Genomic DNA, 23,290 nt, shown 5'->3' on the forward strand with positions numbered 1-23,290 from the left:
TCCTGCTTCGTGAATCTTTCAAAACTCTTTGTAAAGCAGACTCAGGGGAGAGTGAAGGGTGAAGGGCTTGATTGAGCGGAGCCAGTCACAGCTCTTTTCCCTTCTTTAAGACGCTGGGTCATTGACTCTGATGTTCTCGGTGTCATTGCCTGATCTGACACATTGAAATAATCAGCATTCTTTGAAATTATCAGGAATTCAAACGGATTCTCTGCTGCAGTGCAATCGGATATTTGGGAACAGACAAATGGAAAGGCTCAAAGGGAGATGGCCCAGGGTTCAGGAGAGGTGGTTCACAGTGACACGGATGTCACTGCAGAGGTGTGAGATCAGACAGTTTCCGTGTCTTCACAATGAATGTCACAGACTTTGTTTTGTGAGAGGTAAACTGGCAAAGGACAGTTGTCATACTTGTGAAATTACAATCAATCTGAAATCACAGAATCATATCTTACAATGTCCCAGATTCACCATCAGCATCCCTGGATATGTCCTGTTTCACCTTCATGACAGACCCAGCATAGGTGGCGGCACATTGCGACACAGTCGGGAGGAAGTTGACTTGGAGTTCTCAACATGGAGGCCCGATCCCATTAAGTCTCATTGAATTTGGTTGAACATGGACAAGGAAACCCCCTGCTGATTACCGCATACTGTTCTCACTCGGCTGATGAATCAGTAATTCTCCATGTTGAACAGCACTTGGCCAGAACTCTGAGGCTGGTAAAAGCTCAGAATGAACTCTGTACTGGAGATTTCAACGTCCATCATCCAGAGTAGCTCCACAACAGCTGGTCGGGTCTTAAATGACATAGCTGTTCGACTGGATATGCAGGTGGTGAGAGAACCAAGAAGAAATAAAACATGCTTGACTTCATCCTCGCCAATCTGTCCTCTGCAAATGCATCTGTCGATGATGGTGACCGCATGAAGTGACCAGTATATAATTCCTGTGGGGACGAAGTCTCGCCTTCACTTTGTGGATACCATCCATTGTGTTATATGGCACTATCGCATTTTCTAAATGGGCCAGACTGCGCACAGATCTAGAACTCAGGTGTTGGCATCCATGCGGAGGTGTGGATGATCAAAAGCAGCAGAATAGGACTTCAAAGGAGCCGCAGTTGTTACTTGTTGCTAGTTTATTAATATTAATCTCCCTGCTCATGGAAATGGATGCTTCTCATCCACTCTATTTCTCATCAATGTATGTAGTTCAATTCAATCTCCCAGCAGCCTCTTCCATTCTGATCAAATACAGTGTGACAAGAGACATTAGGATCGTGGCACGGGCAAAACAAGCTGAATGCTCGCCTTTCCTGTTGAAACCATTCCATGACAAACAATAAATTTTTTTCGTCTTTTAGTTGTGTCCGAGTGGCTAAGGCGATGGGATGAAGATCAGGTGGGGCTTCGCCACCCAGGTTTGAATCCAGCTGACTATGTTTTCTCAAGTAACAATTTTGTGCTGAATGCGTTTAAATATCTGTCTCACAAGCCCACCTGAGAGTCTAGTTATTTGTTGACATTCAGGAAACCCGAGTTCTGAACAAGAGTCTTAACATACTCCAAACTTTAATTATATTTCTCTTTCCACAGATACTGCTGAACGTGTTGAGTTTCTGCAGTGTTCTCTGTATTTATTCTACATAAATGCTGTTTTGCATTAAATATCTCGAATCCCAGTCCTCTGGTAACTGACACTGGTCAGTGGCTACAGTTTCTCCCGACCATCAACCCGCCCATCCCCACCATTCCCTCTCCCACTGTTATAAACTTCCCCAGCAACTCTCCAGTTAAACTTCTTTGCTCCACAGAGAACATTCCCTCTGGATTCTGTCCTCCAAACATGACTTCCTCATCCCTAAACATGGTGCAAGGCAGAGGACTGCGAAGAGATTTTGCGAAAATATTGTCAGTTGGCAGGATAAAAACAGAAAACCCTGCCTCCAGCTTTGGGAATCTTTAGAAACTCTTGAGAACCGGAATCACAGGATAATGAAGAGTGAAATTTCCAACTGAGCACAAACAGTCAAGTCACCTGTCCCTTCTTTAAGAGGCCGGGACATTGACTCTGATGTTCTCGGAACATGAGCTGTCCTGACACATTGAAAGGATTCTTGTTCCTGCACATCAGGAATTCAAATCTCATCTTGGTTACGGGACATTTAGAAAACTCGGGCATAGACAAGAGGCTGAAAGGCTCCAAGGGAGACGGGGAGACGGCCCCGTTGTAAGAGAACTGATCCCCAGTGACATGGATGTGTCTGCAGAGGGTAGAATCAGACTGTTCCCATGTCTCCACAATGAATGTCCCAGGGTTTATTTTGGAAAAGAGGGCAACTGGTTTTCGAAGCGAGGCAGTCTGAAACTTGAATTCACTAATAACCTGCTTTACGTGCAAGTTCTTGGTAGCCAGACTCTGAGGTTCAATCGATCAGCAGCTTTGGCTATTGAGCGAGAGGTCGTTGGTTTGAGGCTACCCAGGAAGCAGCGATTGCTGTTCTCACTCCAGCAGTTCTCTTTGCTAGACTATTCTGGGATTTGAATACGGTCAAAAAAGTGTTGCCCAAATGGATATTTCATCCAGTGAGTAACCACAAAGGTGTTTCAATACTGCTTTAATTGCTAATATAAAGAACTGTGGATGTCGGGAATCTGAAACAAAAACAGAAACTGTTGGAGAAACCGAACAGGTTTGGCAGTACCTTTGGGAGAATACAGAGTTCTGAAACGTTGACCCTGATTCTCTGACCACAGATGCTGCCAGACCTGCTGAGCTTTCTCTGAAACTTATGTTTTTGTTTTTAAATGAATGTTTATCCCATCTGTTAGGATGAAACAACCAGACGCACCTTGTACCGAATTTAACCCCCCTTTGAAATCTGAGAGGAGATTGGATTAAAAAAAAAATAGTAATGATTCATTCGTCCTCAGCTCCAGAGGGAGGGAGATGTGGAAAGGCAAGGACGGGCTCTGATTTTGTAGTCGTGGCCGAGTGGTGAAAGCGATAGACTTGAAATCCATTGGGATGTTCCTGCGCAGGATCGTAATCCTGTCGACTACCGTTGAGAGCTAAAAGGATTTTTCCTCTCTGTCTTCTTTCTTGCGAGAGGCATCACAGGAGGTGGGGAAAAAAACATTTCACCCAGATCGTCAATGCTGGGCATATGCAACTCACCGGCTGTCAGAGTGGAAGGAGCAGAAACCCTCGTACGAGTTAAGATGCATTTAGATACACAGTTGCATTGCTTTCTTGGTAAGGATGTCAGCCAAGTGCTGGGAAATGAGACTTGGAGCAGTCAGGGGCTTGAGTTCAACCGGCGCAGACCTGATTGGGTGAAGGGTCTTCTTCTGTGCTGGAGAACTTTATGACCAGCTGTGGTCAGTTCAGTTTGTGAAGTGACAACGTTTGTAAAATGCAGGAAGGGGTCGAACCGACTCTACCCCTGATCTGTCTGTCAGACACGTTATCCATTGAGACAGTGGGGTTGGGGATAACTGGCACTGTGCATATTCCTGGAATCAGTATCAGGAGCATCAGGAAGATGCGATTCTGGTGTCTAAACCCATCGCTTCTTCATCCCTTCCTTGTGCCTTTCATTCCCTGGCCTTGTTTTCCAGGTAAAGATTTGCTTCACGGTCTGCCTATGTTTGTATCGAGCAGCTCATAGACCTCGGAGCTGGGCGGTCAGAAGGAGCTAGAAGTGAGACAGGAACACAGGCAGAAAGAGATGTGACATGAAAGTGTTTAGAGTTTGCCATGAGACAGTTTTTAGTGAGGGATGTCTGCCCGGCGCTGTCCTGTCAGATTTCCAGGAGCTGCAGTGATTGGATCGGCGAGTTTTCGAAATTGAAAGTTGCACGTGAGCAGCCTGTGGGACTATTTCAGCTCACTGTCTATTTCATATCCCAGCTCACAGGAACGGTTCTCATTGTCTGGAGAAGTCGCTTGTGTTCCATGTAAAGCTGCCTTTTGTCGGAGAAATTTGTGTGTGGGGATGGAGAGCGGGCGTGAAGCCCATGGACCGGGTATAATCCTGAGGTCTCTGTCACTTTCGTGGGTGTGTCTATGTGTCTCCGACTGTGGGTGAAAATGAAGATGAGTTCCTCAAGGGAGTATTAGCACAGTTTTACCGTCTCAAACTTCAGTCCCATTCGTTGTGTCATTTGAGATTACAGGGGCAAATTCATTGACATTTGCCCTTGAAACGTCAGAGGTTACAAGGCTACAGATCAATTGCTGGAAACTGAAACTGGAATAGATGGAGTTTTGTTGATCGACAGTGACAAGATGGGACGAATGATCTTCTTCCACGTTGTAAAAACTCGAAGACAGGGAAACTGATCTACAGCGAAAGTGATCACGAATGACAACGCAAAAGCAGTGTCATTGAGAAGATATACAACAAATGTTATCACTTTCCCTGGTCGTCTAGTGGTCAGGATTCAGTGCTCTTACCGCCACGGCCCGGGTTGGATTCCTAGTCAGGGGAAAAAAAACCCTGCTTTATTAATTTAACGTGGTGACTTCTGGCTGGTTTGCTTCTCGGACCTGGAAGGCCATCTATTTTGTCCCAAACGATATTCAGGTTAACACAAAAGAAAGAACTGTCAAAATATGACACGAAAACAGGAACCGATTGAGAAACTCAGCAGGTCTGGAAGCATATGTGTAGAGAAAGACAGTTAACGTTTCAAGCCCAGTGACCGTTGGTCAGTACTCGGTTAATTATGCATTTCTATATTATAATGCCGAGGAAAATTATCAGCTTTATCTGTTGAATCTCTCATTAGCTCACAACGGTCAACTTTACAACTTTAAATGGACTTTATCGGCTCTAATGCTGCTTCCGTTGCCCTGAGGTGGTGAAAGGATTTGCTTAAGTGTTTGCCTTTTTCTTTTCCTTTCCTTTCTGTTAGTTAGCAGCCGTGTCGAATGGAGAATTGGTCCTTTCAGTGTCTTCCACAATGTGCATCTCAATTTGTCTCTCTTTGTCACTATGTGTCCACCTCAGACTCTTTCACATTCTACGACTATCCGTCTGTCCATATCCCTAATTTCCCATTACTGCTCGTTGAAAAGTCTGAAATTCGGAGACAAGTCCAGAGCGGAACTGCTGAGAGGCTTTTTCCGCCTTGCTGCAGCATCTAGAACAGGGCTCATATTCCCCGGATGATGTGTCTGTCACTGAGGACTGAGGCAAGGAGACAGTTCATCTCTCGAAAGATTATGAATCTCTAGAATTCTAAATAGAATTCCTCATCCATCAAAAAAAAAACAATTCCACTCCAATTGTAGGATTATAATGATGTCTATACTGTCAGCGTGAAATGAATGAATGGTGACAACAGAGAATGAGGGTGATCAGCTCATTCTGTCTGCGCCATTACCGCAACATTCCCCGCTACGTCTGCAGTTTATCCCGCCTCACCTCGTTGTTCCAGGAAAATGGGAATGAATGAGAGAGAATAGAAGAAGACAAGAAGCAGAAGTGGAACTTCTTGTGGAATAGTGGAAATGAACTTCCGGATGAATCCAGCAGATAATGAGGCGACACTTAAGCAGTCTTCTGGTGACAAATATTTTTTCATCGCCTCACGAAGTGGGGACCATTGAAGTGAAGCATAATGGTGATTATCTTTGCTGGTTGTTCACCCTGTGAATGTCACTATTGTTGTTCATGTCCGTGTTAACACCACAAACGCTACAGCATATAAGCATCACACCTAAACTGGAGTCAATGCAGTGTGCAGCTGGAGAAACACAGTGGGCCAGGCAGCATCAGAAGAGCAGGAGAGTCGATTTTCGGGTTGGGAACCTTCATCAGGATGAATCATCGGGATATCTGAAGTCCATACCTTCTCCAAGTGACTTAAAACCTACTGATAAACTGCCTCCAAGGATGTCCCGTCTGCAGTTCTGTTGTCACACATAAACTGGAGGCAGGTTCTGAAAACTAAGAGAGCTTCAGCTGCACAACGAGGTTGACTCGCTGCTTTAGCAGCTTTTACAGAGCTTGGTGTCAGCAGTTTCTGTGGTGCAATTGTTCAGCGCATTTGGTTATTGAGAAAAAGATTGGTGTTTCCAGAGCACCCAGGAACAGAGGCTGTTCTGTTTTACTACCCATTGACGTTTCAACCGGGATTGTGCCTTCAAGAGATAGCTTCCAAACTTTGTCAGCTCCACTGTTACCCAGTCTGACCTCAGACATACAACATTAAATGCAGTTATTCACAACAACAAGATCAAACAATTAAACCGGCTATGTACCTGCATTTAATCCATAGAAGTCGATTAAGAGATTGGAATCAAACAAACCTATCAATGATTCTCTCTTTCCCAGCTCCACACGGAGTGAGACAGGGACAAGCAGCAGGTTTTGACCCTGCACTCAACAATCCCCCGCTGCCAGCAGAAAGCGGATACTGCAGCTTCAATCAGCCGCTTCTGGCCCATCCCTGGGAGTCAACATCCTCCAGGCAGGGCCCAACCTCCCAACGCACCAAGCACAGGCTCAGGAAAACGCAGCGAGATTATATCCCGCTCAATAAATCTCAGTGCAGTAGTGGCACCATCTCCAAATGAGTGAAACTTTCTCTGAGCTGCACTTGGGAAACTTCAGCTGATACAACTCGTGGAAACCTGCTTCTTATGAACGGCTCTTCCCGTATGAGAAAGGCGCGAAAATCCTTTTACATTTGAGAACGGCTGCAGGAAATTCTTCTTGACCTTCCTATCTTCTTTTACCAAACTGTGAAAATCCAATCCCCAGATGCGAAGCGGCAGAAGTTGCTGATGCACTGAACAAACAAAGTGCTGAAAGTGTTGAGTGATACTCGGCAGACAGAGGCGCATTTCACACAGTCTGTAACAGAAATGACTGGGTTTGTAGAAGCAGATTCACCATCTCACATACTGACTAAGAGTCACATGGGCTGCCAATGGATGAGGGCACCGACATTAAAATATGAATTTTGAATGTTAAATCCCGGAATAAGCGCTGAAAATGGGTTACAATGGTCTGAAGGAGAAAATGCTGAAAAGTGGTAGATGTAAATGATGTTTTTTTTGTGATTGAGAGGAATAAACTGGAAACGTGAGATTTTCTAGGTGGATCATCTTCAGCCTCACCTCATCTTGAAATGAGGTTTACAGGTGGATTTGGCTCAGTGTGAAGTGGGAAACTAAGACACGGTTGTTGGAGCCCGGCTAGTTCAGTCGGTAGAGTATGAGACCCTTAATTGCAGAGGTGGTGCGTTCTAGCCCCACGCTGTGAGTCTTTGCTTCTTACAACCTCATTTGCTGCGGTAAAGCTCAGACTTTCATTGTTTCAGCAGCGTCGCTACCCAAAGCATGGTTTCCCTCGTGCTGCTTTTATTCAGATACCGATTTCCAGTTTCTGAGTGAGAACTGTCTTCATTTCCCTGGAAGTCTCAGAGATCAGTTTGTCGGTGCAGCCGCTTGTACATTAAATGATATTTCAAAGGGGCAACACCGAATCCAATCCTCCTCCAACAAAACTGTTCAAAGTCACAGAATGAGAATGGCCTCTTCCTGGGCAGCTCCATGTCAAATGGAACTGAACCAGAATGAACTGATTCAGAGGATTCCGCGGAAAACGTCAGTGAAGTCTCCCTGAACGATGCCCAATTCACAAGGAAATTAGTCTTCTTTTGTCACCGTGTGTATTTACTCAATAAAATCTTTATTCTCGGTAACAGAGGGGAAACACTGTGAGTTTTCAGTGTGTGATAGAAGTGATCTGGGTGGACCCGAAAATGTGGTGCAGTCATGTTTTCTTCATCGAAGTATAACCGAACTACTTTCTCACAGGCACTTTACATTTGTTGCTCAACCGAATCTCACAAGATGCGTTCAGCATCTTTGTTTTTCTTTTTGTTTTTTGATATTTGTCTTGATTGAAGGGCGATCAGTATCTGGTGCGAAACTGATATTGTAGCCAGGCATTGCCGAGCAGCTGAGAAAGTGGAGGATAGGGTTCCTCCAAACATTTCCCTGTGCCTTTGCTTAAGTTGTGTGCAGTAGCAACATTGAAAAAGGTCATACTTGAAGCACCAGGTAGCCGAGTGGTCTAAGGTGCTGGATTTAGGCTCCAGTCTCTGAGGGGGCGTGGGTTCAAATCCCACCACTGCCAGCTGTTATACCAAAGCTTCGTCGGGGTGAGTGTCATTTAACTTATTTTTCTTTCGCCCAAATCAATCTTTGAAGCGCGACAGCACAAAGCCTCCATCGCGTCAGCGTCTACGGCGTGTTTCCATGGTGCAGTGGTTATCACATGCGGAATGCCCCCAGCATGATAGTGGGAACAAGCAGGCTGCGCTGCTACGCCATGTCCCAGGCAAGTTGTGTTGCTCACCCTATTCGCTGAAAGTGAATGGAGATTGTTAGTTCTTTGCTGGTGAGAAACAAAATACTGCATTGTGTCTACTCGCGGTTATTTGCCTTTTCTGGTGAAAAGGAGGGTAATAGAGATGTGAAATTTCTCGAATTTCCTTCATTTCTGTTCTGGAGAAAGGAGCTGATGAGCCACCTTCTTGATCCATTGCAATCGTTGTGGTGCAGGCGCACCCGCATTGTTGATCAGAAGGGAAACCTAATCTAATCGAGACTGTGATTGCTCGCGTTCACATTTCTTGGGTTATTCTTACTGTATTTTTTTTCCTGCTGACGAGCAGTTTCCAGCAAGTGGCGTTGCACTAAACCTCCAGCGCATTTGGAGGAGTACATAGAACAGCTGTGTGAGTAGTTCATGACCCAGAGAACTGGAGGTATTTCACAGAAAGCATTCGTGCTTTGGTGTGTCTGGAATTGCGTTCGCCTTGTCATTTTTGCTTCTGTTGTGCGTTAGGAGATGTCTGTTTTTGGATTCGCTCGAGACCTGAGGTGCTAACACGTTTGTGAGGTATCTTCCTGAATCCAAAATCCTCACTGAGAACCTGGGAAGGTGTCACAAAGAATGGTCACTCGGGGCAAAAGACAACAACCACTTATCTTCTGCTGGTCTCAAACCACCAACCTTCTAGTTAATAACCGAACTCGCTAGCCTATTGCGCCACAGAGACGGAGGCCAGGGCCCCTGCAAGTCATCAATTAAACCGGCGGTCAGCAACTGTAGCGTCGCAGAGACGGACAGCGTGGAAACAAAACCTTCAGTCCACCTCGTCCATGCCAACCAGATATCTGAAAATAATCTAGCACCATTTGCCAGCACTTGGCCCTCATCCCTCTAAGCCCTTCCCATTCATACAAGAACATAAGAACTAGGAGCAGGAGTAGGCCATCTGGCCCTTTGAGCCTGCCCCGCCATTCAATAAGATCATGGCCGATCGTTTTGAGACTCAGCTCCGCTTACCCACCCGCACACCATAACCCTTAATTCCTTTACTGTTCAAAAATCTATCTAGCCTTGCCTTAAACACATTCAGCGAGGTAGCTTCAACCACTTCACTGGGCAGGGAATTCCACAGATTCACAACCCTTTGGTGAAGAAGTTCCTCCTCACCTTAGTCCTACACCTGCTTCCTTTTATTTTGAGGCTATGCCCCCTCGTCCTAGTTTTACCTGCTAGTGAAACAACCTCCCTACCTCCACCTTATCTATTCCCTTCATAATCTTATATGTTTCTATAAGATCTCCCCTCATTCTTCTGAATTCCAATGAGTATAATCCCAGCCTACTCAGTCTCTCCTCATAATCCAACCCTCTCAACTCTGGAATCAACCAAGCGAATCTCCTCTGCACCCCCTCCAGTGCTAGTATGTCTCTTCTCAAGTAAGGAGACCAAGACCGCACACAGTACTCCAGGTGTGGCCTCACCAGGACCCTATACAGCTGCAGCATAGCCTCCCTGTTTTTAAACTCCATCCCTCTAGCAATGACAGACAAAATTCCATTTGCCTTTTTAATTACCTGCTGCACCTGCAATCCTACTTTTAGCGATTCATGCACAAGGTCACCCAAGTCCCCCTGCACAGCAAAGTGCTGCAATTTTTTACCATTTCAAAAATAGTCCCTTTTGCTTTTATTCCTACCAAATTGGATGACCTCACACTTATCAACATTGAACTCCAAACATTGTACTGTCAGACCTTTGCCCACGCATTGAGACTATCTATATCTCTCTGCAAACTTTCAGTGTCTTCTGCACACTTTGCTCTACCGCTCATCTTAGTGTCATCTGCAAATTTTGACATACCACACTTAGTCCCCAACTCCAAATCATCTATGTGGTCCCATCCAATTGCGGTCCCAACACTGATCCCTGAGGCACATACACGCATCCAGATGCCTTTGAAATGTTGTAATTTTTACGACCCTCCACCACTTCTTCTGGCTGTTCATTCCAGACACGCACCACCTACGGTGTGAAAAAATGCCCCTCAGGTCCCTTTTAATTTAGTCCCCTCTCACCTTAGGTGTATGCCCTCTCGTTTTACACTCGCCCACTCTGGGGAAATGTCATTGACCATTCACCCCATCCATATCCCTCATGATTTTACAAACTTCAATGAGGTCGTCCGTCAGCCTCTGATGCTCCAGGAAAAATTGCCCCAGTCGGTTCAGCCTCACCCAACAGTCCAAATCCTGCAACCCTGGCAACATCCTCGTGAACATTTTCTGGGCAATTTTACGTGGTATCTTTTATCTTTAAGAATTTCAATAACTCTGGACAGGATCGATCTATTTGAAACAGAGGTAAAACGTTGAACGGCTACAAATTTTAATGGTTCATAATGCTCAGTCCGTAGCGGACTTAGCGTGGCGTTTTTGTAGTGTGGTGGTTATCACGTTCGTTTAACCTGCGAACGGTCTCTGTTTCAAAACCAGGCAGAAACAGTAGCACTCCATTTGTTACAGTGACAGGTTTCTGGATTGCTGCGGACAGCGCTATCTAGCTTGCTGTTTGTGGCAGAAAACGTTGTTTTACATTAAGTCACCGAAATCTGCTGCTTTTTTTTAATGTTGTGGAAAGATGTATAATTCCAATTGATTGCTGCGGAAAGCTTTGTTAACTTTCTCTCCTTCCTGCTCCTGAACACGCACCGATTTGTCGAGCACAGACCCTCATCCTTCTGAACAGTACCTTTGCCCTGCGTGTATTCTTTCTGTCGTGCAATGGTATCTCATTTGCTTTTGGTGCGAAAGCGACGCGGTTCAAAGTCAAGAAGAAGCCTGATGTGCTGGTGTCGCAGTGCACCACGCATTCCTGATTTACCTTTTCTGTCAAATGCATCTGAAAATAGTCTCTGAGAAGCCTAATTCCGATACTGTCTGTCATGTCTCAAAGTTCATGAATCAAAACTAGAAGTCCTCTGTCATGTTTTGGAGTAGAGAAACATGTTCGGACATGTTCGAAACATGTTAGTGGCTCTGACAGGCTCTGATGAACCTCTATGGCCCCTGGTGATCGATCCCTCCATCAAGGGAAAGCATTTATGAGTCTCCCCTGTCAATATCACTCCTTATTTTGTGCACCTCCTCTGCTCTAAGGAAAAAAACCACAGTCTGTTCAATTTCTCTTTATAATTGAAACTCTTCAGCCCAGACAATATCCTGGCAAATTTCTTCTGCACCGTTTCTCGTACTATCAAATTCCCGCAATAATGTGCATTAGAGAACTGCACACAATACTCTAGCTATAGCCGAATGAACAAATGAAATAAATGATACCAAAAGCCACTGAAACTGGTCTTTTTCGATGAAGTCTATTTTGCTCAATATTGCCTTGTGTCGTTTTCCTAAGTCTGATGCTCCAATAATCAATGGTCATGTCAGTAAAAGCTGCTACATGTGTTTTGACCTCACTGTCGCAGTATCTAAATGGATCAACTGGTTTAAAGTTCCCGGTTGTGAGACAGGGCACGTTCACACAGTAACACTGACGGCAACAAGACAGTGAATGATGTCAATGTGAAAATGGATGTTAGATTGTGCAGTGCCTCAGTGAAGTAGAAGGAGGGACGGAAAAGAGATTGTGGGAGGGAGAGAAATCTCCAAGTGGTGGGCTTGAATTCTGATACATCAAACACAGATACGTGAGAGAGCGGGGGTTTGAGAGAAGATTGTCATCACCTCGAAGAATATTTTAACGAAAAAAAGTTTGATACTTTGCTGCATTTCTGTAGCACGTGTCGCAAGGAATAAAAAACATTGCAGCAAACGACCACTGCTGTGAGTCGGATTTGAACCAAGGTTGCTGCGGCCGCAACGCAGAGTACTAACCACTATACGATCACAGCACCACATAGAGGAGCCAGCCTGAAAGGGGCAGTAACTACATTGGCAGAGGATATGTTTGGAACAGCACCAGAGACACAACAGGAATACTCTCCAAGCAGTGCACTGTAATGTGGGAATTCACAGTGGGCTGGAATCTTTAAATTTATCCCAGAGGTTGTGGAGATTCCAACATTCAGAATGTTTAAGACTGAGATTGATAGATTTCTACAAAATATCAAAGACTCAGGGGATACTGCAGGCTGTTGTTGTAATGTATTTTTCAGTAGTAATGCAGTTTAACATCGGTTACTTCACCAGTTCCCTCACACAAGGAAGTAACCATTGCTGCAAACGACCATATAATCCCAGTTCCCGGGCCCGGAACCAGAGAAACTCAATGGCCCAGCCGCGAAGATATAACCGGAAATGGGGATGGCAATGAGCGCACGAAGCTACTTTGTTCTAACAGATGACGGGATAGTCTGTGTATTACAAACCAAGACAATGTGACAAAACCGAGATAGAGCCGCGGTGATGATGTGCAGAAGGATGAGAGGATGCAATGCTGAATCTGATAGTGACCAGGGTGATACAGATAGAAGTGACGCAATCGGCGAGCACATAGTTCTTCCATGACGGTATAGAGGCGCGTGAAATGCCGAGGCTGTGAGCTCCAACCTCACCCGGAGCAGTTTTTATTGACATAGAGCAGGGATTATTGGGGCATCAAGCTGTTTGAAAGGATATTCAGCAATTTTAATCTGAAGCAAAATAGTTTTCGGCAGCACAGATGTTTGTGAATTGAGGGAAAATGTGTCCGTAAGAATGTCGCAATTTATAAAGAAAAATGCTGCAAATATTCAAGTCGTCAAGAGAGTAATTTGTGCAGGGAGAAATGGAGGTAGTGTTTTCGCTCTCTAACCTTTCTCATATGGCTGACCCTGCACTGGGTTGAATTGCGGGAAAGGCTTTTTAGCTCGTTTCATATTATCAAATTTCCTGCAAACATGCGCAGGTCATGAAAGTAATCTAAACTTCCGAAAAATAACGGGAACATACGATGTTGTGATTAGACTCGACTTTACCTCAGTTTATGGAGGAAAAGCACGAAAGCGGATTTGAGATTTATCAGGAACAAAAACAAAGTTGCTGGGAAAGCTCAGCAAGTGTGGCAGCATCTGTGGAGGAGAAAACAGAGTTAATGTTTCGAGTCCGGTGACCCTTCCTCAGAACAGCAAAAGAAGTGCAGCCCTGAAGGGAATCCTTTCAATGTCTCGGTTCAGTTAAATGTCCCTGAGAACATCAGAGTTCATGTTGAGATTTATCAGATCAGTGCTGATCTCACTGAATGGCTGAGCAGACTCCAAAGGGTGAATGGCAGCTTCCTGACGACAAATGTGTTTTACTTGGCAGTGAAACTCACTGCATCACAAAAGGGAGACTATTGAATTGAAGTAGTTATTATCTTTTCTGGTTCTTCATCTTGTGTTTGTGACTATTACTACTCATGTCCCTGTTAACGACACAACACAAAGGTGAATGGTCCGACTGAGCCGTGGCAGTTCAGGCGCCTTTCCCCTCTTTCAGAGGCTAGAACATGAACTCTGATGTTCTCGGGGACCTTTAACTGAGCCGAAACATTGAACGGATTCCCTTCAGGGCTGCGCTGCTTTTGCTGTTATCACCATGAGGAATAATAAATCCTGATGCCCCGACAAGGAATCAAACCTGGGCGACGGCAGTGAGAGCGCCAAATGCTAACCACTAGACCACCAGGAATGGGGGCAATGGTACCTGCATCGTTTCTTAATGACACAGCTTCTGGGATTTTTCCCCACCAGAGTTTTTTCTCCAAAGTGATTGAATCATCATGTTTTTACAACATGCAAAGAGGCATGCAAACATTGCAACTTCTCCTGTTGGCACTGTTTTTGACTTTTTTCAGTTGCAAAATGATCGAGATTATTCTATGATATTGTCATCAAACATCTCACTTGTAAATCGAGTTTCCAGCACTTGGTTTTGTGTGTTCTGACGTTTTAAGTGCTCATCTAAATCGTTATTCAAAGTCTTGAGAGCTTCAATGGAACACAAACAGCCCTTCTACCAATGACAGGAAACACTGCTGTTTGTTGGAACATGAAATCTGCATTTTCCTCCTTGAAGACTGTTCTGAAAGCCAAACTCTTCCTCAGAGCCATTTGCCAGTTTTCCTCACGATGCCAGTAGTGTGGGATTATATCAGTCTAATACTGCTAATGACTTTCGTTTTCAACCTCTCTGCTCACCCGAGGTGTGGTGTCCCTCAGCTTAATCCACCATCACTTGTCTCTCTCGAATAATTGTCCTGAACGAGTATGACAGAATTAGCATAAAATCCGTTGCTCAGTGTCAGACTTTGTAATATTATAAATCTGGAGCACACAGGGACATTTTATTCTTTGTAATTTGCATTATTTAGGTCAGTTCTGCTTATAAGAGATAAACAGAAAGATTGCTTGTTCACGTAATAACATAAAATTAAAAACCTACAATGGCCGTTGTGGTAACCCAGAATTTCGAGTGCTTGTTAACGTCCCTATGACGGGTTTCCTTCTCACCACACATGCGCATCCACAGCTTAGCGCATGCGCAGTCGGAGAGATCATGAGGAGTAAGTGTTCATCGGCTCCACAAAAAGTAACAATGAGGTGGAGCGGAAAAAGCGATAGACCGTCCGGTAGATGGGGAGGGCTTTCTAACCACTTTTTAGATGCGCTAGACTCTGTATAAAGAAAATATTTGACCCCGTTTCACAAAACTGGAAAATCGCCGCCCCCTCTTCGGAGCAGGCCCCGGTTATTGGCCGCCATCTTTGTATGGGGAAATGGGCAGCAGGGTGCATGTGCAATCACCCAGCGCCAGAGGAGAGAATGTTGTGAATGTGTCTCCTGGACTAAGAGGACGGTGTTTAGAAACTATTTTTACAGGGGGTGAGGAGGGGAGTATTTACATACAGCAAACTCAAAATCACAGAAATGTTTGTTTCATCTGAAATTCTGTTCCGAACTGACTGAGATGGCTTTTTGTAAACTTATTTTACAGCATTTTGGAAGAGGATTTGCTGATTGGATACTCGAACCAAATAATATACCAAGATCTGATCGTGCCACTTTATTCTTCATTCATTCAGCATTGGATATTATTGGCCTTTTAATGTAAGTATTGAGTGAAATAAAAGTTACTTAAATTTCCTTCCTTACATCTCCCAGTAACTCTTGCCCAATATCTTAAATTTGTGTCTCTACTACTTCTACTATCAGCAAATGCTCTTTCTCTGCCTTATCAAAGCATATCATAAACCTAGACACCATTATCAAATCTCATGTCAGTTTCCTTCGCTCTGTGCAGAGCAACTTCAGTTTCTTCAACCTGATCTTACAATTAATATTCCTCATTCCTTGAACATTCTGATCAACCCCAGTCCTGACAAAGAGTTTCAGCCTGAAACGTTGACTTTCCTGCTCATTGGATGCTGTCTGACTGGCTATGCTTTTCCAGCTCCACGTGTATTTTTATGATCAATCTTCTTTTAAATCTCTCAACGAACGCCCACATCTTTTGTGGTGACCACTTGTTTGCAGAGACCCAAATGCTCAGTGTTCGTGTGTGTGATTTCTCAGTAAGATCACCCTGATTGCTGGGTGAGAGTTTCTGCTGGCCCCAACCCCCTCTGATTTCTTTCAAGCTGCAAACTTTGGCATTTGATTTTAAGTTTGAAAACAAGGAAGTTGTTTCAGTATTTTAAACCGGTAATGTGCATGGTTCAGCTTCTGGTGCTGTTCTTAGTTATCTGTGAAAGCTTGACATGGTTCTGGGGCTGGTGTGACCCCTTTACTCTGGATCTGAATCAATGTCCATCCATTAATCTGGTTTATCTCTGCTCTCCCTGCTCAACTCTTTGTCATTGCCTAATCTCCTCTGAATCCAATAATGGGTGTAACTGTCTTAGGTATTTTATCGTTACTGCCATTGACTCTCTAAATGAGGTGTTTACGGCTGAACATTGCCTGACCATTTGCTGCTGGCAATTATCTTCACTTAGTAGCTCCCACAATGCTGTTAGGTAAGGAGTTATTCACCAAGTGATGATGAAGGAACTGTGATATGTGTCTAAATCAATGGCAGCTAATTTATATCAATATAGTGCCTTTCACATAATGGAGACTTCCAAGCTATTCCTCAGGAGTGGTTATGAAACAATTTTTGACTACAATTACATAGCAAGGCATCAGAGGTGACAAAATGTTTTATGGTCAAATATGTAGTTTTCAAGAATTACTTTAAAGTGGAAAACTGAGGTCAAGAGAGCGAGAAGTTTAGTGAGGAAATTTCGCAGTTTATGGCCTTGGCAGGTGAAGCTTGAGGGCAAAAAATGTGGAACAGTTAAAATCGAGGATGCTCAGAAGTCGGAATTAGAGGTAATGCAGATATATTGGAGGGCATTTGTTAAAATTCATTCTTGGGATGTGGGCTTCGCTGGCTGGGTTAGTGTTTATTGGCCATCCGTAATTGCCCTTGAGAGGGCTGGAGGACATTGCAGAGAAAGAGAAAAAGGACACTATCAAGAGATTGAACAGGGGGATGAAAAGCTTAAAGTTTAGCTACACAAGCACAGGGTGGTGGGTGAAGCAGACTTGGTGCAAATACTCACACAGGCAGCAGAGTTTTGGATGACCTCAGGATTTCATCACTGGGTGCATAACCTGTAACTCCTTCCCTGACAGCATTATGGGAGTTTGTGTTGGAAGATAAAGCTGCTAAGGCAGCAGCACATGTTTGGGAGAATGGGCAGTGGTAAAACTCTCATTCAGATACGGTGAATGGAAGGAAAAATAAAACACTAAAGAGAGTTCAAGTACATCCATTAATAGAGGCAGAGGAAGTTATCCAAGTGCAGAGAGGGGAATGTGAGAGGACAGTGGGGAGAGCTTTAGGATAGTTCAGTCCAGAAGGAACAAAGGAATAGATGTGATGTTCAGCAGCAGATGAGCAAACACTAAGAGGAACTGAGTGGTGTTACTGGGTTGGAAGTGGACATTCTTTGTGATGGTGGGCATATGTGGTTGAAAACTCATCTTGGGGTGAAGTATTTCACCATGGTTATGACGTGTTTGGTTCAGACTCAGACAGTTGTCAGGGAGAGGGATGGAGTCAGTCATGAGGCAGTGGAGTTTGTGTTGGGGACTGAAGACAAAGACTTCAGTTTTGCCATTATTTAATTGGAGGAAATTTCTGCTCCACCAGGGCCAGATGTCAGACAAGTTAGGATGGTGCATGACCCGGAGGGAACTTGGAGGTGATGGTGTTCACATTCCCTACTACTCTGCTGCTTTTTGGTGGTAGAGGCTGTGTGTTTTGAAGATTCTGATAAGGTTATGGTCAAGTTGTATGTGTTGAAAATCCCCCTCCTTCAGTCCCTTTCTTCACATAGAAGCCAGAGTTTTGTGAGATATTCTGTCTCACACCATTGTTGTTTGTTTGACATCAATTTCATAGGATATTAGAAGGGGAAGATTTACAAACCAACCATCTCACCATGATCTGATGGAGTTGCCCATTTTATCACAAATGGAACGTGATCCGATCTTGAACATGGAAGGAAACAGCCCCATTCACACTGGAGGGAAATCATACATGTGATGTGTATGTGGACAAGGCTACAGCCAATCATCAGGCTTCACAACCACAAATACAGTCACATTGGGGAGAAACTGTGGAAATGTGGGTATGTGGGGAGGAATACATTTTCCCACCTGAGCTGGAAACTCATCGACGCTGTCACACCAGTAACAGGCCATTCACCTGATCAGTGCGTGGGAAGAGACTCACTTAGTCATTTAACCTGCCGCAACACCAGCTTGTTCACACTGAGGAGAGATCATTTCAATGCCTGGACTGCGGAATGTGCTGTAAAAATTCCAGGACTGCTATGCCATTAATGTGTTCACACTGCAGACAGACCTTTTAAATGCCCAGACTATGGAAAATGTTTTAAAACTTCCAGGCAGATGTCATTCCCATCAATTACCTCACATGCTCAGACTGTGAAAAATACTGTGAAAAAAGTACAGAATTCACACATCTCAACAGCGATTGGATTTTGCAGTTCATCACATCCAGGACTGAAGGCAAAGTTTTAATATTTTGGATAAAAGTCACATCAATCAGCTTTATGTCAAACACAGTGTGATAGGCCATTGTAAGGATGTGATCATGGAGTACTTCGTAGAGTTGGCATGGCTTCATCAAGAGCAAATCATGCCTGACAAATCTTAGAATTCTTTGGGGAGGTACTGAGCAAGTCAGGTAAAGGAGAGCTAGTAGAAGTGATCTGTTTGGATTTCCGCATGACATTTGACAAGGTGCCACATGGAAAGCTGCTAAATAAGATAAGAGCCCGTGATTTCAGGGCTGAGGTACTGACAAATCTTGAGGATTGAGCGACTGGCAGGGCTCTTTTTTCAGGATGGCAGCCAGTGACTGGTGGTATTCAGCAGGGGTCAGTGTTGGGGCCACAATTATTCACATTATTCATTAACAATCTGGACAAAGGAATTGAGGACATTGTTGCTAGGTTTGCAGATGACATAATGATTGGTGGAGGGACAGGTCACATTCAGGAAGCAGGATGATTGCAGAGTGACTTGGACAGGCTTGGAGAGTGGACAAAGAAGTGGCAGTTGGAAAACAATGAGGGAAATTGTGATGTTATATATTTTGCTCGGAAAGCTAGAGGCATAGACTATTTTTGAAATGGTGAAAGGCTTCAGAAGTCTGAATCACAAAGGGACTTGAGAGTTCTAGTTCAGGATTCTCTTAGGGTTAAAGTGCAGGTTCAGTTGGTAGTTGGGAAGGCAAATGCAATGTAGGCATTCATTTCAAGAGAACTGGAAAACAGGAGCAGAGATGTACTGTTGAGGCTAAACAAGGCTCTGGTCACACTGCATTTGGAATATTGTGAGCAGTTTTAGGCCCAGTATCTAAGAAAAGATGTGCTGGTGTTGGAGGGGGTCCAGAGGTGGTCGACAAGAATAATCACATGGATGAAGGACTTGTCATATGAGGATTGGTGGAGTTCTAGTTCCACCCACACAACATCCCTGCTTCTATCTTATCTATTCCCTTCATAATTTTATAAGCTCCACTGTCATTTTTCTAAATTCCAATGAGGACAGTCCCAGTCTACTTAATCTCTCCTCATCAGCCATCTCAATTCTGGAATCACCTAGTGAACCTCCTCTGTACACCCTCCAGTACCAGTACATTCTTTCTCAAGTCAGGAAACCAAAACTGTACACAGTACTGTAGGTGTGGCCTAACCAGCATAGTATGCAGCTTCAGCATAATCTCCCTACTTTTAAAACTCCATTCCTTTACCAATGAAGGTCAGTTTTCCATTTGCCTTCTTAATTACCTGCTGCATCTGCAAACCAATTTTTTTTTTTAGTTCATGCACAAGGACTTCCAGGTCCCTCTGTGCAGCAGCATTTCACAATTTAAATTGTGGTCCATTTTGCTGTTATTCCTACCAAAATGGATAACCTCAAGATTGTACTCCATCTGCCAGACCCTTACCCACTCTGTTAACCTATCTATATCCTTCTGTAGACATTCAGTGTCTTCTGCACACTTTGCTCTACCACTCAACTTGGTGTCATCCGCAAACTTTGACATACTACACTTGGTTCCCAACTCTTAATCATCAATGAAAGGGAGGTTGGAAATGGACAATTTGCAAAGATGGTAGGATGAAGAGGCAGTCTTTCTCAAGAAGGTTGATGATGGTAGAATTATCAGTGAGAGAGACAAAACCAAAAGAGAGAGAGAGAATTGTTAACAATATCCATCACATAGGGAGAGGTGGATGGTCAGCAGTTTAGTGGGAACATGGTAGAGGGACCAGGAGTTGGATCTCATGAATAGGAGCTCTCTCAGGTTAAACTCATCACCAGTCATCTCTCTCTCTCTAGTGAGAGCACAGCCCTATGTTTCTCTGGGACTATGGCAGCTATTACCGCAGGAGAGCTGCAACACACTGCAAAAGGGACCAAATTTTATTTGAACTATTATCAAAAGACCATAAGATATATGAACAGAATTAGACCATTCAGTACATCAAATGTGCACTGCCATTCAATCATGGCTGATATGTTTCTCAAAACCATTCTCCTGCCTTCTCCCCATAACCCTTCATCCCCTCACTAATCAAGAAAATGTCCATTGCTGTCTGAAATATGCTCAACAACTCGGCCTCCACAGCTCTCTGTGTCAATTAATTCTACAGATTCACCACCCTCTGTCTGAAGGAATTCCTCCGTCTCTCAGTTATAAAGTGTTATCCCTTCACTCTGGGGACATAGCCTCAAATAATGGGGAGCAGATTTAGGACTGAGTTGAGAAGGAACTTCTTCTCCCAAAGGATTGTGAATCTGTGGAATTCCCTGCCCAGTAAAGTATTTCAGGCTACCTCATTGAATGATTTTAAGGCAAAGATTGTTGAACAGTAAAGGAAATGAAGGTTATGTTGAGTGGGCAGTTAAGTGGAGCTGAATCCACGAAAAGATCAGCCATGATCTTATCGAATGGCAGAGCAGACTCGACAGACCAGGTGGCCTACTCCTGCTCCTACTTCTTATGTTCCTCTCGAAAATCCCTGAACTTGGTTGTCCCTCAAGGATCTATCCTTGGCTCTGCTGTTACACCTTTTATTATAATAGACTCTAACATGTATCCAGTAACAGATGTTAAGCTAACTGGTCTTCAATTAACTTTTTTTTTCCCCCACATAAAGGTACTAAACTGGCAGTTTTCTAATCTTCTGGGACTCTTCCAAACTCTAAAGATTCTTGTAAAATGACTACCAGTACATCCATGATCTCTGCAGCTCATTCCTTCCATATCCTATGATGTAACCCACCAGATCCAGGACTTTAATTAGTCTTTATTTCCAATAGATTTCCTAACATTTCATCTCCAATGATATTCATTGCATTTATTTCCTATCCTTTTATTTGCCTTTTGGCTTTTAAACAATTTTAAAATGCTACAAATGGCTTCTACTGTGAAGACTGGTATAGTGTATTTATTCAACGCTTCTGCCATTTCCTAGTTCCCCATTATTATTTTCCCAGTTCATTCTCTCAAGGGCCTGTGCTCACTAGATTTAGACAGGCAGATTTTTCTTTTTAATCAGTAGAGAAATTAAAGGTTGTGGGAAATGGTGGCACAGTGGAATTGAGGGTTATCAGATCTGCCATGATCTCATTGAATGGTGGAGTGGATTCAATGGGCCGAATGGCCTACTCCTGCTCCAACACCTTGTGGATGGCAGTGTTTTTAATACACGGTGGAAGCCCCTACAATTGGCAGAAAGCTGCTGCATCTAATATGGAATAGATGTTCTCCTGATGGATGTTATCAGGCATGAGCAACCATTCCAACTCATTCGATTCCATTTATTGTGGAAAGTTTTGTCCTTATTTCTACATCAAACTCAAAGCAACATGACAATTTTCCACACAGGTGCGTGTTGCTCCATCAAACAGTGAATGGGACCCGAAGCTCACCTTTTCCTGAATTTGGCAGGGATAGAAATCTGTCTGGGGTATTAAAACGTTGTCTCCTGGGAGAGATGGTGTGGATGTGGCAGGAAACAATTCATTCCAGGACTTTGGATAGGAAAGGCAGGTTCAAAATGAGACAGTAACTTGCAGGGATGGTAGGGTTGGAACATGAATATGGCAGGTTTATAGGAAAAGGGACTGTACTCGCAAGAGAACCATTAACAAATGCAGAAAATAGAGATGTTCAGTGGTCAGACATTTCCTGGGAATAGGGTCATTGGAGCAGGAAGTGAGTTTTGGGACAACGTGAGTACTAACATGGCATGACAGGAAATGGAGGGAGAGTGAAGACACGTACATGTCCAGGGCTCAGACTTGGAAAAGAACTTTGAGGCAGTTTGTCCCAGTGAGCAAATGGGAGAGAGGGAAACAGGACAGGGAGCTGATCAGATTGTCTCAATCTTAGTGACAAAGAAGCTCTAATGTGTTCTTTGAACTTATTGTTGGAGGTGAGGATGGAGGAGGCAGGAGAGCGCAAAAGGCCTTCAAAAATAATGAACTTGTGTTCGATATTAAAAAGACTCACCACACTGTGTAATTGTTACATACCTGATTTATTTGACACCCAGAATACTAGCACCTTTGACTTGGTTGGATTTTATTAACATCAACAGAAATGGAGCCTGATATACATGGGTCAGTTCTGGATGTGATTAACAGGAAAATCCCAACACCAGAACTACTTATGACATCGCTGGTGTCTCACCAGATGGGATGAATGAGCAAATTTCTTCTCACACTTGGAGCAGGCATATGGTTTCTCCCCAGTATGAACTCGCTGGTGTGACCGAAGATGAGATGATTGAATGAACTTCTTCTGGCACGTGGAACAGGTGAATGGCTTCTCTCCAGTGTGAATGCGTTGATGTAGAGTGAGTTCAGATGAATGCTTAAACCCAGTCTCACAGTGAGAGCACTTGAATGGTCTCTTATCTGTGTGAACACTTCGATGGCGTGTCAGTTCCCTGGAACTTTTATAGCACTTCCCACAGTCTGTACATTTAAAAGGTCTCTCGATAGTATGAACCCGCTTGTGTCTCAGCAGGTTGGACAAATTAGTAAAGCCTTTCTCACAAACAGAACAAGTGAACGGCCTCTCTCCAGTGTGAACTCTCTGGTGTTGCAGCAAGTGTGCTGACCGAGTGAAGCCCTTCTCACAGACGGAGCACAGGAACAGCCTCTCCCCAGTGTGACAGCGCTGATGAATTTCCAGTTCGCAGGGGAAATTAAATGCCCTCCCACAGTCCCCACATTTACACAGCTTCTCCCTGTCATGACTGCGCTTGTGTTTAGACAGGCCGGATGATTGGCTGAAGCCTCGACCACACACAGAACATGTGTACGGTTTCTCCCCACTCTGAGAGGTGTTTTCTTCTTCCAT

The 23,290-nt window shown here is 44.0% G+C and overlaps 1 protein-coding gene across 1 annotated transcript; it reads right to left on the reverse strand.

Moving 5' to 3' along the window:
* Positions 1-22,588: 22,588 nt before the first annotated feature.
* LOC125481067 (gastrula zinc finger protein XlCGF71.1-like) lies at positions 22,589-23,290 on the reverse strand. The gene has a single exon (XM_048592189.1). The coding sequence runs from the start codon at positions 23,288-23,290 to the stop codon at positions 22,589-22,591; it is 702 nt and encodes a 233-aa protein (XP_048448146.1).

The sequence above is a fragment of the Rhincodon typus genome, unplaced genomic scaffold (genome assembly GCF_021869965.1).
Source record: "Rhincodon typus isolate 14 unplaced genomic scaffold, sRhiTyp1.1 hic_rhity00000772, whole genome shotgun sequence".
In the NCBI taxonomy this organism is placed as follows: Eukaryota; Metazoa; Chordata; class Chondrichthyes; order Orectolobiformes; family Rhincodontidae; genus Rhincodon; species Rhincodon typus.

Bases quoted from the DNA above. Each gene is read 5' to 3' on its own strand.
- LOC125481067 (XM_048592189.1), bottom strand. From the start codon at position 23,290: ATGGAAGAAGAAAACACCTCTCAGAGTGGGGAGAAACCGTACACATGT.